The following is a 15,806-nucleotide window of genomic DNA, read 5'->3' on the forward strand; positions in this document are numbered from 1 at the left end:
GTGTGTCTTAGATGTCTTTGGCCAGGTCCTCAAGTATTCTCTTCATCTGGTTGCGAAAGCAGAGAATGAGGCACAGAGGGAGGAAAGGAAGAAGAGGAAGACAGCTTTGAATCCGTAAGCAGCCATTTTTACACACTCCATAATTCGAACAAATCCACATGGGGTCGTGATCTTGTTAATAAAAAATAAAATTGTATTTGGAGTAGAGAAACAGCCCCAGAGGAATATTACAGAAAGAAAGCACCGATAAAACATTTGTGAGTGTGGGTAAGTTTGAATGCACACATAGCATGCAAACATACCTCTGGCCATGTGATGATCCCAACTAGCCTTCCTCTGTCTGTGACAAAAAGGGTCTGGGCTCTGAGAAGACTCAGTATACTGTGGGCCTGGAAGGCAGAGCATATGGTTTTAATAGAAATGTTCGACACTTTAAATATGCTTTTTCTTTGTATTTGGTTTGCTTGGTGGCAGCAGAAGCAAGCTGCAAACACAATATTGACTTTTTCATTGATGTGGCTTTTTATTTTTAACAAGCAGTTAAAGAGCATTACAAGTTATGTTCATGGCCGCCTGTTGAATTTAAGCTCCCATTTTTTAGCTGTATTTTTGGGCTCCACCACCTCCTGAGGCAGATATCCGGCCCCAGAGCTGCTGGCTGCCGCCATATGTTCATTAGCTTGTTTCAAACTGTGTCTGTGGGATGTTTGGTGTTGAGTGGGGTAAAGTCTTATTTTATTGTTGACATGCTGCAATGAACATAAACAAAACTTAATTTTTGGACTGCACAGCTGATAAACGAGATGCTTTATGCACAGACATGGAGTCAGGATGCCAATAGCCTAGCTTAGCAAAGAAACGGGAAAATGCACCCCCTAAAATTTTGCAAAAATGTAAATGTGATCAAATTTATAAATGCTGTTGTTACATAATTCTCACATCCTGTGCATTGTACGTATGTAACAATATACCCAAGTCTTTTAATGTTTAAGCTTGTCCATCCTTCCAGTCCTCATGCTAAAAGACAATAATAAAAATAACATTAATCTTTAATAATATTAATGCTCAACAAAGACATACAAATCTACAATCTACAAGAAACAATGACATAAAAAGTTAATAAAAAAATTATATATATATATATATATATATATATATATAAACAATATAACACACAAAAACTCCATTCAAAACTCAATTAAAACTCAATTATAACCAGAAAAACTCTGCAATAAAAATATGTTTTAGGTTTAAAGGATTTAAAGGAGCTCTCTGACCTCTAAAGGTAAGTGCCAGAGCATATAGTACCAAAAGGCCATGTAGAGCTTTAAAAGTAACTAAGATCTTGAAAACCTATTTTAAAAGACACTCAGAGCCAGTTGACACCTGTTAGAACCAGAATGATAGGATCCATTCTCCTGGTTGTGTGGAGGTAGTCCTCCTTTAGATTCATCTATGCTGATTGAACTTTCCATACCTCCTGAACGGTGTTATGAGGCGATAGCAGGACAGAGGCGGGATGAATGCAGCAGACTTCATCAAGCTGTTTCTCTAGTCTCTGCAGAGAACAGCACAAACAGATTCTTTTTGTATGCATTTTCTGGCATATGTACACTACATGTCATGCAACAACATTCAGTTTTAGTTGTTATTCATGTTCTCTTGAAAAAGTAATTTCATACTTTCAAAAGCTTAGCTCTGGTCTTTGCTGCAGGCAGTTAAAGATATTTTTGATAAGCAGCTCCATTTTCATCAAGTATTTTTTTGTGACCAGACAACGCTTCACAAAATGGATTTGAGTTGTCACGCACTGAGCTTTTACGTCAGCCGGCAGACCTGTCTGTACATCCTGCTCCTGTTTTGCAGCAGTTTTATATTCTGTCAGTGTCAAATGGATCGTAAAAACATGACCTGCTTTTTAAACAGCTCTCTGAACTCTGCAGATGCCTGCTGGTACACATCCAGGCTTTTACCTCAGTCTTACAGTGACGCAGGATCATCAGCAGCTCTGATCGCAGAACAAATCCCAGCAAAATCTGCGACTCTTCAACACAAGAGAGGAGAGGAAATCAATTTTCGTTGCCACAGGCGGTGTCGCAGTTTAAAGTGTGCGCAGCTTTCTAGTGCTTGTGAGCAGTCAGTTCCAAACGTAAAGTCATCCATGTGATTGCTGCTCAAAGGCTCCGCTAGACGACCGAATATTTTCTCCCAATTGTAAGCTCCTCGGTGAGGCACTTCCGCGCAGTTGAATTGGTATACCCATCAAGAGGGTTATAGTTTTTCATAATTTCTCTCAGTCGCCTTGCTTTTTCTTTCAAGTGGCTCATCAACATGTGTCTGACCAGCATTTTATGACAAAAACAAATTATGACACTGCAAGCAGAAGATCAGAGAACATTATTAACTATATTGTTTTGCGCACCATTTGTGTCCACAACAGGGATTTGTGTTTCGGTACAGCTGTTGAGAGCATGCTGGACCTCCACGGGCCCTGCAGCTGTATGAAGCTGCACCAATTTCCCTCCCAAAACCTGCCCGACTGGCGTGGAGGGAAGTCTGCAAAGAAGATGAATTGTGTCACACTAGGAACAAAATCGGCACTTCTCTGAATGAATTTACAATTATATTATCAGGTTGTAAGGATTCTTAATTTGAATCGATTTTAAGGGAATAACAAAAGCTGTTTGTTCCCAAGAGCAAACAAAACAACACAACAGTCGTCAGGTTGTGTGTTGGGTTGTGCTGATTGGAAGGTGGAAGAGTTTCAAAGCAGAAAATAAACTTTTAGTTGTTTCAAAACCAAGCGTTTTTCGATGTCTTGCAGACACAGACCTCTCTAAGGTATGCACGAAAGCCACGTAACCTTCAAACTCAGCTGCAACATGTTAATTCTTTATTTATATCTCCAAGCAATGATTTTCAAGGGTGAAGAGTGTAATAGACCCCAATACAAAGTCTCCACAAAGTGTCCACATTAGATTCAGCTGTAATCATGTAGACAGTAGGGAAGATTTTTCAGGAACAAAAATAATCCATTCCAGAATTTATTTTTTTAAATAATTAAAGTGCAATGAGTATTCTTACTTGTCCATTTACAATTTACAGATGTACATGATTGTACAAAAAGTAATCATAGTAAGTGAATCTTCTTGCAGGTGGACTGTCAGGATAGTAAATCATGTTTTGAGCATCTGGTCCACATACGTAAGTGTTATTTTCCTCTGTCTGCATATTCCTCCCTCAGAGCACAAATTAGGACTAATAGATCTCTAGGTTGCTAATAGCTGATGGGATTCTAGATCAATACCGGTGACTCAGCCATTACTTGACTGGCCTCTGAGATTTTCACAAATCTATTCAGTGGCCTGCAGCGTTGCTGTGACGGAGCATTAAACAGTCTTTATCCTGCTTACTTATTCAAAATGTCAATTACGTCATGTCTGTGAGTCAGTTATTAGTCTGTAGTTTGGCTGAGGCTGAAGACGAATTCAGACAATAGTTTTTTTAAGTGTTTTGGTGGAAATTGTGGCCAGGTCTTAAACTGAAAGTCAGGAGACTGCACAAATCATAATGTGGCAATCACCAGATAAAATATTTCTCACACATATTGAAATCGTTGATAGCCTATTATGACAAATCATCTTCAGCTCAGAGCATACTGTTTTAGTTGTCATATGGACTATGGAGTACCACAGTTAACAGTTTACTTTATCTTCATCTCTGTGTGTTCCTTAAGTCTGTCTGGCTCTTAGTTTTACTTACTGAGGACACGCCTTCGTCAGAGAGGGTAGGTGTGGGAGCCTCTTGCTGATAGAGAGGGCGTCGTAGAAAGACGGACGGTGCCCAGAGCGTGCCAGGGCATTAGCCAGAAGAGTGGATAGGAGGATGGGTACAGCATGGCTGAACTGGCCTGTTAACTCTATAGCCAGGAGAGCTGGCGACAATGTATGTGTCGCAGCTCCAGAGAAGGCAGCTGCACCTACAACACAGGAATCATAAGGGTCTAATGATGGTGTGAACTGCAGTTCATAGTTTGACCAAAAGCTTTGTTTCAGCAAACGTGTTATACATATTAAAATTCACGTTTTTGCTGAATATAATGCAAGATTTTATCAGATTAGAACAAATTTACATTACACGCTTTAATAGCTTTTTTTAGATCCTGATGTGAAAAAGATTACTTAAAGATTAGTTTTCTGGAATAAGATAACAGTAATTTAAGTCTCAAATACATGAAAGAGGGATGTTACAACTTGTCATTACTAAAAGTATCAGCACTCAAGAGCTACTGATCAGGGTTTTCTACCAGCAAGTGCATAGCCTCCAGGATTTACAGAAGGCCACAGCTGGCCTAAAATCCCTCCAGTGGATGACACATAAGCAAGTCCTTCTCCAAGCAAACGGCCAATAGCTGCACCTGGAAATGAGAAGTCAAAACAAATCAGTAGCTTATATTTCAGTTGGCCGTGGCAGGAAGAACCTCATAGTTTCCACAGTCCAAAAGGAGGATGCAGTGAGACAGACTTGTCATACTAATATTCCAACTTGAGTCGCCCCCCCTTTACTCACCGTAGATAAATACTGGCATGAAGTATCCAGCTGGCAGAGGCAGAGTGCAGGCGAGGACCAACATCCACATCTCAAAAAGAACAACAGATACACAGACTGTCAAATCTCTGCTGCAGCAGATGACTCACTGCCAGTCTGTGTGTAGGGAAGTGTTGCCAGCGCTCTCAATTTTGCAGAAATGAATACTGAATGGTGCACATTTACATTTCTCATTTACATGTGGTAATGGGAGAAAACCTAGTAAATGGTAAATGCATTTGAGTTGCTTTAAACTCGAAACTGCGATCAAAGCTGGGCTATTTCTCTTTTTCCGCATCAGTAAGAATGGTGTTCATCTTTTATCTGCTTTGAGGACAAATGAGAAAAGAGATTTGTAGTTTGGGGATCTTGATCAATAATGCAGTCATTACATTGGCTGCGGAGATGTTTTGCTGTTAAAAGTCCCTGCCACCTGCAGCGTTGCTATGAGTGAACATCAAGTATCACAAGACATTTCAGCTTGAAAGGCTGAGTTGCCTTTAGTTTGCTTTCTCTATTGTGAAAATGTCAATTACTGTATGTCAATTATGGGTCATTGTGACCGGGCCCAACACAATAAAAGGAGTGGGCGGCTGAGCCTGGTGCCTTGCTCTGATTTCTATTTATTATCAGGTGGACAGAGTTGAAAGATTCAGTAATTGACCTTTGAGTTGTTTGTACCTTCATGAGCAGAAAGAAAGCCAAAGAGAGGCAGACGGGAGTCCCTGATGAGCTCCACTCCAACAAAGGCTCCAGTTGCACAGATGCATTGTGGGATTGAGAGCTCCACTGCCTGCTATCCAGTAGTGAAGTGAGGAGCTGCGCTGTTGTGTACTGATTAACAGATTAGTGACATTTACATTGCAGCCTGCATGCATAAAAAAGCTCATATGAAACAATAAAGCACAGACAGACCATGGTTAATGTATGTGTTTGAACAAATGTCATGAAAAGACCAAAACCTCATCTTTGAAAATTAGGAAGATGAAAATTAAAATGCGCTCATGCACACTCACCCACAGCTTAATTTGAGGCAGTCATTATGTCAGATGAGTTTACAGAATCTTTAAAAGGTCACGGAAATAAAGTTTTATGAATAAAATCTGTAATCAGGCTAAAAGGCCTGTGATACTTATTAATAATAGACAAAGCTACAGTGGGGAACATTTGTCTCCCCCTTCTGGCAGTGAGAGCAATTACACAAACACTGTTGTCACATGTTTTTGTCATGAGCCAACAGTTCCTTGGTGCCCTCTGTTCTTTCAGAGATCTCCAGTGAGGATAAACTCACAAAACTGATCATCCGTGTTAATCCCTGGTATTGACTGCTATATTTTTTCTTTTCTTTTTTTTCTTTTTTCTTTTTTACGCTGTAGTTCTCCCTCTGAGTTTCTCTTTTTATCGAGAGCATACGGAAATTTTCTCTGACATCTTCCTTGGCTTTTCTCCAAGGAGGCTACTAGTTCCCTCTAACTATGATCACCTTCCTTTTTTAGCTTTTTCAAACTGATCACTGATAGCTAAGAATGTGTGACCACCGATGATCCAGTGCAGGATTGTTACAACCAACACCAGAATATAATGCTGGCATATTGTGAAATTAACACAGATTTACCTGAGGCATTGTGTGAATTTGTTTGTATGAAAAAGTCCTGCATTGCAACACTTAGGCTTCACATGTAGCTTGACAGAGACTGAAAGCTGTCTAATTTGGAAGCACAACAGAGTGAATCAGAGCTTTGTGCGGTGACAGAATGTCTGTGCCAAAGATGTTATTATTTATGTATTACAGAGATGCGGCTATAGGGGCATGTTGTTGATTAGCTTCTATGATGAGTGGAATGAAGTAGAATGCATCAGGAAATACTGCATCTACAGCAAAAAGGAAAAGAAGAGGCTTGCAACAGATGGCGTGACCCCCATAGAGCCCTGATCGCAACTTCATGGAGTCCGCCTGGGATTACAAATAAAGACGGAAGCGACCGAGACATGCTAAAATAAGAAAAAAAACTAATCAAAATAACACGTATCACAAATACAGCGTAGCACCTAATAGAGATGTTGAAATAAAATGGAATTTTAGTGAAGCTGTTGGGGAATAGGACAGCAAAAATAGGACTGACTCAAAATAAACTAATAATGAACCTTGTAATGAAGGAACAAGTCAGACGTGTGGTTTTTTTTTATGTACACAACAGGGGAGCTTTATGGCACAGAAGACAGGTTTTTGGTCTTTTCATGAGGAATAATGAAGATTGTTTGATCCGTCCAAAAACTGATTGATAATGTAGCTATCGCCACAAAAAAGCTACAGAATAAATGTTGGTGATTCCCACCTTAGATGCCATATATTGACCAGCAGAGTGGGGAAACGTCACTGATGCCAGGAAGAACGCCACCATGCCCGAGTATAGTCCCTTCCTGCAGAGAATATGTCACACAAACAGACATTTAGATAATTTCATGTTAAATTTAAGTAAGTTATGATCAACTGGTAGGTTTGTGTGGCCCCTGTGGGATTTATATATATCTTTTTGGAGTGTGGTACACTGCTTAGATTTGCTTGTGTTTGTGATATGAAAGCTGTCAAATGAGACAGAGACATCCATTTAGATGCAGACTGAACTGTCTCTGAAGATGACTCATCACTGCATCACAGTCTGTCTTTCTCACTGTAAAGAGCTCTCACTCTGTCGCCAGCATCTTGATGAAAACAGGCTTTGTTTTGATGAAGTGCAGGATCCACCGATGGCAGAAGAGGTAGCAGCAGCTCACAGCCCCACACAGCAGCCTGTTTCCAGACAGTCACACAATCCACAGTGAGAGACGAGGAGCTAATTTTAATCCAGGAGGCAACAGAGTATCGGAAGTCATTACACTTGTGGAAGTGATGGGAAGGAGGAGGAGGAGGCCAGGAAATGATCAGTACAAGAAGAAAAAGTCTAAGTGGAGCAGTGGGAAAAGAAAGCAGAACTGGTGTTCATTATGACTGAAATGAATATGAACACCAAATGTCAGTTTTGTTTGTAAGACAGACACAAATAAAGGACTTCTTGTTTAACTATGTAGATGCTGTCAAAATAAATTTACCCCAGGAAAGCAAACAGCAGTATCTCCAGCGGGTAGAAAGGCAAAGCAGTGGGGAAATTAGTTTTGAATAATGCCTGGAGAGTCTCTGTGGACATAAAACAAATTGAAGTTAGCACTCCAGTTTCTCCCACAGACTTTAGAATGTAATATTTCCTCCCATTATTACTAGAGGCCTTATTGAAATTGTTAGTCTGTCAGTTTTAATGCGTCTGCTAATTGTGGCTAAGCTGAAGTTCCCAGTCATTGTGATAGGTAGGTAAAACAGCTGTGATCATTACTGACAACGGGAAATGATCAAGGCATTAACTTTCCTATAAAATTATTTTAAAAAAAACATCAACCTTAGAGTGCCGTAAGAGAAAACCAAACCAAACTCCATATGAAATGTTTGCATTTTAAGATGACTCTTATTGGCAAACATATATCCAGAATAAAACATAAATTATTATTTATTTTTTTTATCATTTATTAGGGTAATTTGTTGATTTCAGCAGACACACCTTAAATATGAAATATTAATAGCTGTACATTTTATATTGACACCAGGGGCAGTTACATGCTGCAATAACAGCTCCCACTAAGCTTTGACAAGTAACCTGAGGATTTACTAGCACACCAGACTTTGAAAATCACGTTTAGATGGGCATGACTTTGTGAATGACCAGGGAATTATAGTCTTCATACTGCTGGAAGATGGCATAAAAGCAAGCTAACGTTTATGTAGAGGTGTCCATATACATTTTGGGCATATAATGTACGTAAATCAACATTTCACAAGTCTAAAGTGAAGAGGGGGTGAGTGTAGTTAATTGCTGTTACCGCCATCTCCACTCCACACTGAGAACAGGCGGAAAGTCAGTGCTCCACAGGCAGCTGAGAAGAAACATGGGCAGTAATGTCTCAGGGCAAAGTGAGAACACATCACCTCCACCGCGAACAGAACACCTAGAGGGCGACAGGAGAGAAGAGACAGGCGAGCTGTAGGTATTGTTAAGTATATGGAGCTCAACTTTTGAGATACCTGTAACAAATAGCTTTACCCACTGAATGTGTGGCTATAGGAGTGTGCATATATCTCAGGAGCTAAAAGACAGTCTTGTGTTTTATGTAAATTGTGACATTTTGAGTTTATCCTGCAGCATGAGCATAAAGAGAGAGGCAAAGGCAGAGGTGAGAAGATCAAAATAGGTGATCAAAGGAAAAAAGGGTAAGAGAGAAAGACTGATGCACATGGTGGGGGAGCAGACGAGGGGAGAGGAACTGTGAAAATGGTAGGTAGAAATGAGCACAACACAGACAACGTGAACAGATATATAAAAGTCATGGCCTTCTTATTACTGTCTCTCTCACCGCTGATGGGAGCTCCAAAGCAGCTGGCTACTCCAACTGCAGCAGCTACAACCAGCATTTCTCCGTCTTCTTTCTCCTGGAAGAAACGAACAGTGTACTTCAATGTGTTCTCTCCTTTCAAACCTTTAAATCCTGGAAGTAACAGTAACATGGATTATGATGTTCATGTCTTTATTTCTTTGCATATAAATAGTCATCTAAAATAAGCTACTACATTTTTTTGCCACTTGGTGGCAGGACCCAACATCTGAGAAGATATTACCACATAATGTTGCTACGATGAAACTGTTGTCTATTTTTAACATTATCATTTGTAACAGCAGAAATGTCAGCAATAAATTAGACTATCTGTGTTGTTTCTTGACTTCCAGTCTTTTTTACGACCAAAGAAACATAATATGAACATTACTATGACATATGCATGCTGCATTTCAGCACCCATGGAAGAGTTTTTGGATGCATGTATGTCTCTTCCACAAAATAGCCTTGACTCAAGGCCTGCTTGCTGGTTTTACAACCTCATATGGATGAAGTCTGCAGACGTTGGTCATTTTTGAGTTAATATTATGTGGGCAAACTACTATAACCAAGTTTAAGAATTAACTCTAATGCGATGATGTGTTTTGCAGCTTTTGTCACCAAAATGTCTCACTATGTGTACCAGCTGATCACTTTGTCAGTCGTCTGTTTGGTGTTGGGCAAGTTGAGTATTTATGGCTTTTTTTTTTTGTAGGGTTGAACAGAGCAATTTAGAGACAAAAAACAAAACAAAAATAAAACCCCAGAACAATCACCTAAAGAAGAACACTATACGTAGTAAAGTGATCCATTGTAGTAATCTTGAACATTTCAGACTTGGTGGATGTGGCACCTGTAGTTACTGATGGTAACAGAAAAGGCTTTAATCCTTCAGCTCCTAGAATTCTGAGGGCAGAAAAATGACCTACAGTTGTTTTAATTAAGAAGCTGAGCAATAAATTGTCTTTTCATATACTCCTGTCATCTAACATAACACTGTGGCTGCTCTTTCTTGTTCTGTTAAGATATCCATTTCTAAAGATTACATCAGCTGTGACTTAACAGAGGATTTTTTTCAAGGAATGCTGCCATAGTTTGCACCACAATGCAGATATGTATATGTATATGACTTGCAAGACACTTATTTAAATAAAGATCTTTGAAATATAATATAAAAACATTGATTAGCACAGCTTTATTTATAACGGAAGTAAACTTTTTCAGTATTTGTCCAACTAGAAGTTTGGGTAAAGTCTTCAAAAAGTCTTGCTTTTGAATTCCTTCACTGTGGTTTACCTTGTTGCTGGCTTGTATAAGAGAGCACAGGTTGTTCACGTAGGCTCCCAGCATAGTGGAGAGATGCACAAATGGGCCCTGGTGTTAGGAGACAAACACAGGAAATATATGTCGACACACAATTACCCACACAATTATTATGTATATGCATATTTTGAATGACAAACAGGTATGCTGATTTGTCTCTCACCACTTTGCCTAGGAAAACAGTGCTGCCGGCTGCCAGAGTACAGATAAGACCCAGGAACTTGGTAAACATATTAGTAAGAGACAAGTAATGGGGCATTTTAAAGCCAGCCAGCATGGTCCTCACCTCTGGTATCCCTGAGCCTGAGGAGAAATAAAGCAACAAGGTTTGTGAAGGGATTTGGAAAATAAAGGCCTGCACAGATCCTTCAGGAACACTGAACCATGTTTCCTTTAAATACATTAAACTTCAAAAGATTTCTATCAGACTGATAAAATGACAGTTGACTTTACACACTTCTCACACTGTATACATCTCCCCTTACTGAATTCAAAGATAACATCACACCTGACTTTTTCTCAGTGCCATTCATTTTAGATGAGAGAGAAACGTGTTTCAAGAGGAATTGAGGAAATTGAGGAAAAGAAATACATATATTTTTCCCTCTCCTTGTCCCTTTACTGTGACTTCAAATTACAATGTGGCCTTGCAAAGTCAGCTTATCTGATCCTCTTTGTAGTTTGCAGCTATGTGCCATGCATAATAATGACTAGTGTTCAAACGACTGAATGACAAAAGCAGGTATTTCTAACATCTATGAGTTCATGGAGAGCGGGACTTGATGTTAGTTCATTTAGTCAGATGAACAATTGCTCCTACCTTTTGCGATATTCCTTTCTAATGCACTTCAAATAAAAAATGCTGAGGACAAAATCTACAGATTTTTGTTCAAAAATTTATTCACAATGAAATCCGTCCTTTCAGTAATTCATTCAGTAAACTGTCTGCCTCTTGAGTAGCTGAGCCTTCAAAAAATAGGCTCTGAACAGAAATTGCTGTCTTTTTTCTTCTCTGTGTGTCAGGACAGACCTGTGGAGAAGGGACAGATGTTGTGGGAGAACGATGAAGAAACGGCACAGAGGCTTGCTGGGTAAAGAGTCCAGCAGAAGAACTGCAGCAGAATGTTTCCCTCCAGCTGCATATAAAGCCACTGGTGAGCTACAGTGAGTTGCATGAGAGAGAAACATTGATTATTGTTTGTATGCTTTTCTCACTCGGCCTGCAAATGTTACGTGTGTGTGTGTGTGTGTGTGTGTCTACCTCTCTGCAGCTTTGTTACACTGACGTCCAGGAGGAAGCTGAGGATGGCAGCCAAAATGCCAAAAGCAGCGTAACCATACCACTCTATCCTGCACACCTTTCCCAAACAAAACGTCACCTTGAAAAGGCACTCTAAGGACACAAAACATGTCAGGTTTAATTTGTATCTGAGACCGGTGAGAATACAGAGACTTTTCTGTGTGTTGCGATAAAACAATAAGCCAGAGAGCAACTTTAGTTGATTATTCCAGAGCTCAGGATCAGATAGAAGACTGTTAACAGCAAAAACAAAAAGGACAGGATCACAATAATATGAGAACCACTTCAGTGTTGTCTTTCTGACACTGCTCACTTCAGTAGTGCATAACAATAATTTAACAATTATTGGTTCAGCTGTTCCTTTTTTGTTAGGAATATATGGTTATATATCCTTTTAGTAAAATACAGCAGATTCTGAAAAGTGAAAATTATGCCACCATTTAAAAAAAGCAGTTGACACCACCCTGTAATGGAATATGCAACAAATCAGAAATGTGATATAAAACTCAACTCTTCAGGCTTTCATCATATGTGCAGAGCATGCAAATTAACTGCATGTGATCGTGATAAAGTATGAGTATTAACAAAGTATAGCATTTCTAAATATCATTCCGTATTTTGGTAAAAACACTAACATCTTCTTTCTTCTAGCAACACGTCATTAAAATACACTTTTAAATAGCTCCAGATATTGTCTCATCATTAACGTCTTCTAGCATATTTTTGTCCTTGAACTCAGCAACAATCTAAAGCTTCTGAGAGGTCAAACAGAACTCTAGTTTTTGTGTAATATTACATGCATAATGAAGATATTAATAGCTGAGTAGCTTCTCTCTGATGGATTGATTTGGTCTGTACTGATCAGATTTGAGTGATTTTTTACTTCACTCTGACCTTTGACAATTGCACGGGGCCGTCTGAAGGGCTTCCATTGATTAGAGAGGAGCGGGCTCATATTATGGGATGTTAGCGATTGATGTTCTTGCTGTTGGCCGTTGTTCTCTCCGTCGCTTTCAACCCCAGGGGACTCGTCCAGGCTTTTCATTTTGTCTTGAAGTGTTTGGTTATAGTGTGACAAATACAGTCTCAAATAAACAACGTGAATAAAGATCAAATCCAGACATACATGTAGATATCTCAAGACAGGTAGCCTTACCTTCTAGTTGCACCTGAAGCATCTGTTTTTGCGATTTTGTCTTTTTAGTGTAGCTGAGCTAATACCTGGTTGGAAATTGACCTCTGTTAAGGTATTAGCATAGAGGTGATGGAGCAGTCATGGTTGAAAGAGCAGTTAATGTTAACTCTTTGGGGGAACATTAGCAGTTGTCCTTCGCTTGTCTGGGCAGCGGAAAAGCAGCGTGAGAGAAAACATTTTCATGCTTCTTTTTAATAGAATTGTGGTGATCTTATCAGCTGGCTGCAAAAAAATAATTCATTCAATTTAATTTTATTCATATAGCGTCAATAACAATACAAATTGTCTCAAGACGCTTTACAGCAAGCCTGAAGGCAACGGTGGCAAGGAAAAACTCCCTTTTAACAGGAAGAAACCTTGAGCAGAACCCAGCTCATATGGAGGGTCCCATCTGCCTAAGGCTGGCCAGACAGAGACAGAAAAGAAGATAATTAATTTTATGGTATCTCTTCCACTATAGTATAATCCCATAAATTTAAACACAAGCTTAACAACTCATTTGACCGCCAACTATAATGATAATGTAATGTCTTTGTTACACTTTCCAAAGTCAAAAAGGAACTTTTACATCTAATAATATATCCTCAATGAGTTTTTTTGTTCTAGAAAAGTGGAAAAAAAACGAAAAATGAACAAATGATTGCTGTTTAAGATATAATGGTTTATAATTGTTACACAGATTGTACATTTACTTTATATTTTCATAAATCCATCAATTGTATTTCAGTTTATGATTATTTTCATATTAGTTTGAGTATAAGCTCTTATATCTTGATATCTTAGTCATAAAATTGTTTACATTCACATATGAAACAGATTTTTGTATAGTATCATACTGAATTTGGCGTGGTGGTTAGCACTGATGGCTCACAGCAAGAAGGTTCCGGGTTTGAATCCATACTGACAGGGGCCTTTCTGTGTGGAGTTTACATGTTCTCCCTGTGTCTGCGTGGGTTCCCTCCGGGTACTCTGGCTTCCTCCCACCATCCAAAGACATGCTGGTTACAGTAGGTTCATTGGTGATTCTAAATTGGCCGTCTATCTCTCTGTGTTAGCCCTGCGATGGACTGGCGACCTGTCCAGGGTGTACCCCGCCTCTCGCCCGATGACAGCTGGGATAGGCTCCAGCAGACCCCACGACCCTCAACAGGACTAAGCAGTTACGGAAGATGGATGAATGAATGAATGAATGAATCATACTGCATCTTGTGCACCTTGCTGAGAGATGCTCACTTGTCTCCTCTGCTGGCTCCTCCACCACTCCTCCCACTATAAAAGGTGTCAAAGGTAGCCTAAAGTAATGTGCTACACTTGAAGCACTGAGCTCTAAATGAAATGTGTTTCCACCTTCTTCCAGAGGGAAGAGAGCTGTTTTCCCCCATGCTTACTGCTGAGGTCTTCTTCTATCTTCTGGATTTACATCAGGGTTAAATTTGTTAAAATGATCGTATTTTTTGCACCACATCTTGATTTTTGGATAAAGTATACCATGAACTTTGTTGGACTCAAGCCATTGTGCCCAAATCCATCTTTATTTTGTTTTCTTGAACTCCCTATACCTGCATTTTAACCTTTGCAGATGGGCTCTTTTATAATAAAGTATTTTAACCACACTGTTTGTTTGTGCTTCTGAATACCTTCAAACCCAATATCTGACCAAAGTCACAGCTAAACTGTGAGTTCAAACCTGCTATTAAGCCATGTAAAACTTTGGAAGCTGCAGATGTGAATGAAAAGTTGGGTAATGAAAACCAATTTCACTTTTGACACTTTGTCATTGTCATATATTGATCTTGCTGCTTTAATGGTATTTTGTGGCGTTTAATGTTTCACAGAAGCATACTGATGTTTTCCCAACGTTTTATTATTTTCTAGAGTTTTCTTGAGCTTGCTTTTGTGGGATGGTTCCTCCTTTTCTTGGCTGATCAGTGGATTAGTGTGATTCAATAGGAACCCACTCAAAAACATTGCTCCACATCACTACTAGTGGTTGAACGTCACAGGATGTCTTTAAACCAAGTCACACATGAGGCACAGATGCTCTGAACAAACAAACATGATTGCACAGTTGTAGAATAATCAAACACGCTTTAGACACAAGGTGGTGAATTACACGGTTTAGCCTGATTAGTTATCCTCTGTTATTACCATGAGGGCTCGGTGTGATTAATGTTTTACAGCTCAGATGCATATGAACAGATGTCATTGCTGTGACCTTCCATATGTCATGGGGTGTGATGGGCTTCATAGAGCCTCATCTAAAAAGACAATTGACGTGAAACAATCATCAGAAATCCTCTAGATGTCTGACACTTTGTAGGAAATCAAGGTTTCGCTCCAGTGACCGGCTGAAGGTCAAGGTAATCATTGTTCACATCCTGGAACTCACACACACATTAAAATGAACCCTCAGTTAATGTTTACGTTCCTCAGGTTTGCCTCCCACTTATGCCCATAATTATCACTTGTGTTATCTTAGAGATCTGAAATAGACATGCTGTGAGTGTCACTCTTTCACACACATATGCAGATACAGACTGCTTCAGTGTAAAACTTGTTTCCATGGGAACAGCACACTAGGATGACTTGAGAGGCAAACACGGGATTACTTTACTCTTGTCAACGATTGTCGCTGAAGCTCTGAGAACTTCTCCTGTAAATAAGAAAATAAGCTAATCAATGTATGCTACACCGTTTCCAAAACCTAAAACTGAATAGATGTTTGCAGAAAAAAACATAAAGCATTATTTGGAAGCAAAATGTCATAGGTTAGATGCATATCTGTAACCTGTGAGGAGAAAAGCATGAACTGTATATAAATATGGGCAACCATGAGATGACCTTCTAGCTCAGCCACAGTCTGTCACAGTGGGAGGGATTTGTCCTTCTGTCCACAATATTATGTAACACCCAGCAGCTGAAGAAGACGTAATCCAAGCACGT

At 39.5% G+C, this 15,806-nt stretch overlaps 1 protein-coding gene across 1 annotated transcript; it reads right to left on the reverse strand.

Annotated features, from left to right (window-relative positions):
* Nucleotides 1-7: 7 nt before the first annotated feature.
* Nucleotides 8-12,959, reverse strand: clcnk (chloride channel K; the record flags this gene model as incomplete). Its single annotated transcript, XM_084553314.1, has 19 exons — nt 12,563-12,959; nt 11,630-11,761; nt 11,399-11,527; nt 10,532-10,671; nt 10,342-10,419; nt 9,028-9,103; nt 8,497-8,622; nt 7,678-7,762; nt 7,277-7,378; nt 6,924-7,008; nt 5,269-5,421; nt 4,570-4,639; nt 4,307-4,417; nt 3,763-3,979; nt 2,423-2,556; nt 1,974-2,044; nt 1,478-1,558; nt 303-389; nt 8-46 (listed from the first exon to the last, which is right to left on the reverse strand). The coding sequence occupies exons 1-19, from the start codon at nt 12,711-12,713 to the stop codon at nt 8-10; spliced, it is 2,067 nt and encodes a 688-aa protein (XP_084409440.1). The 5' UTR covers nt 12,714-12,959.
* Nucleotides 12,960-15,806: the final 2,847 nt, after the last annotated feature.

Source organism: Chelon labrosus (genome assembly GCF_963514085.1).
Source record: "Chelon labrosus genome assembly, chromosome: 10".
NCBI lineage: Eukaryota > Metazoa > Chordata > Actinopteri > Mugiliformes > Mugilidae > Chelon > Chelon labrosus.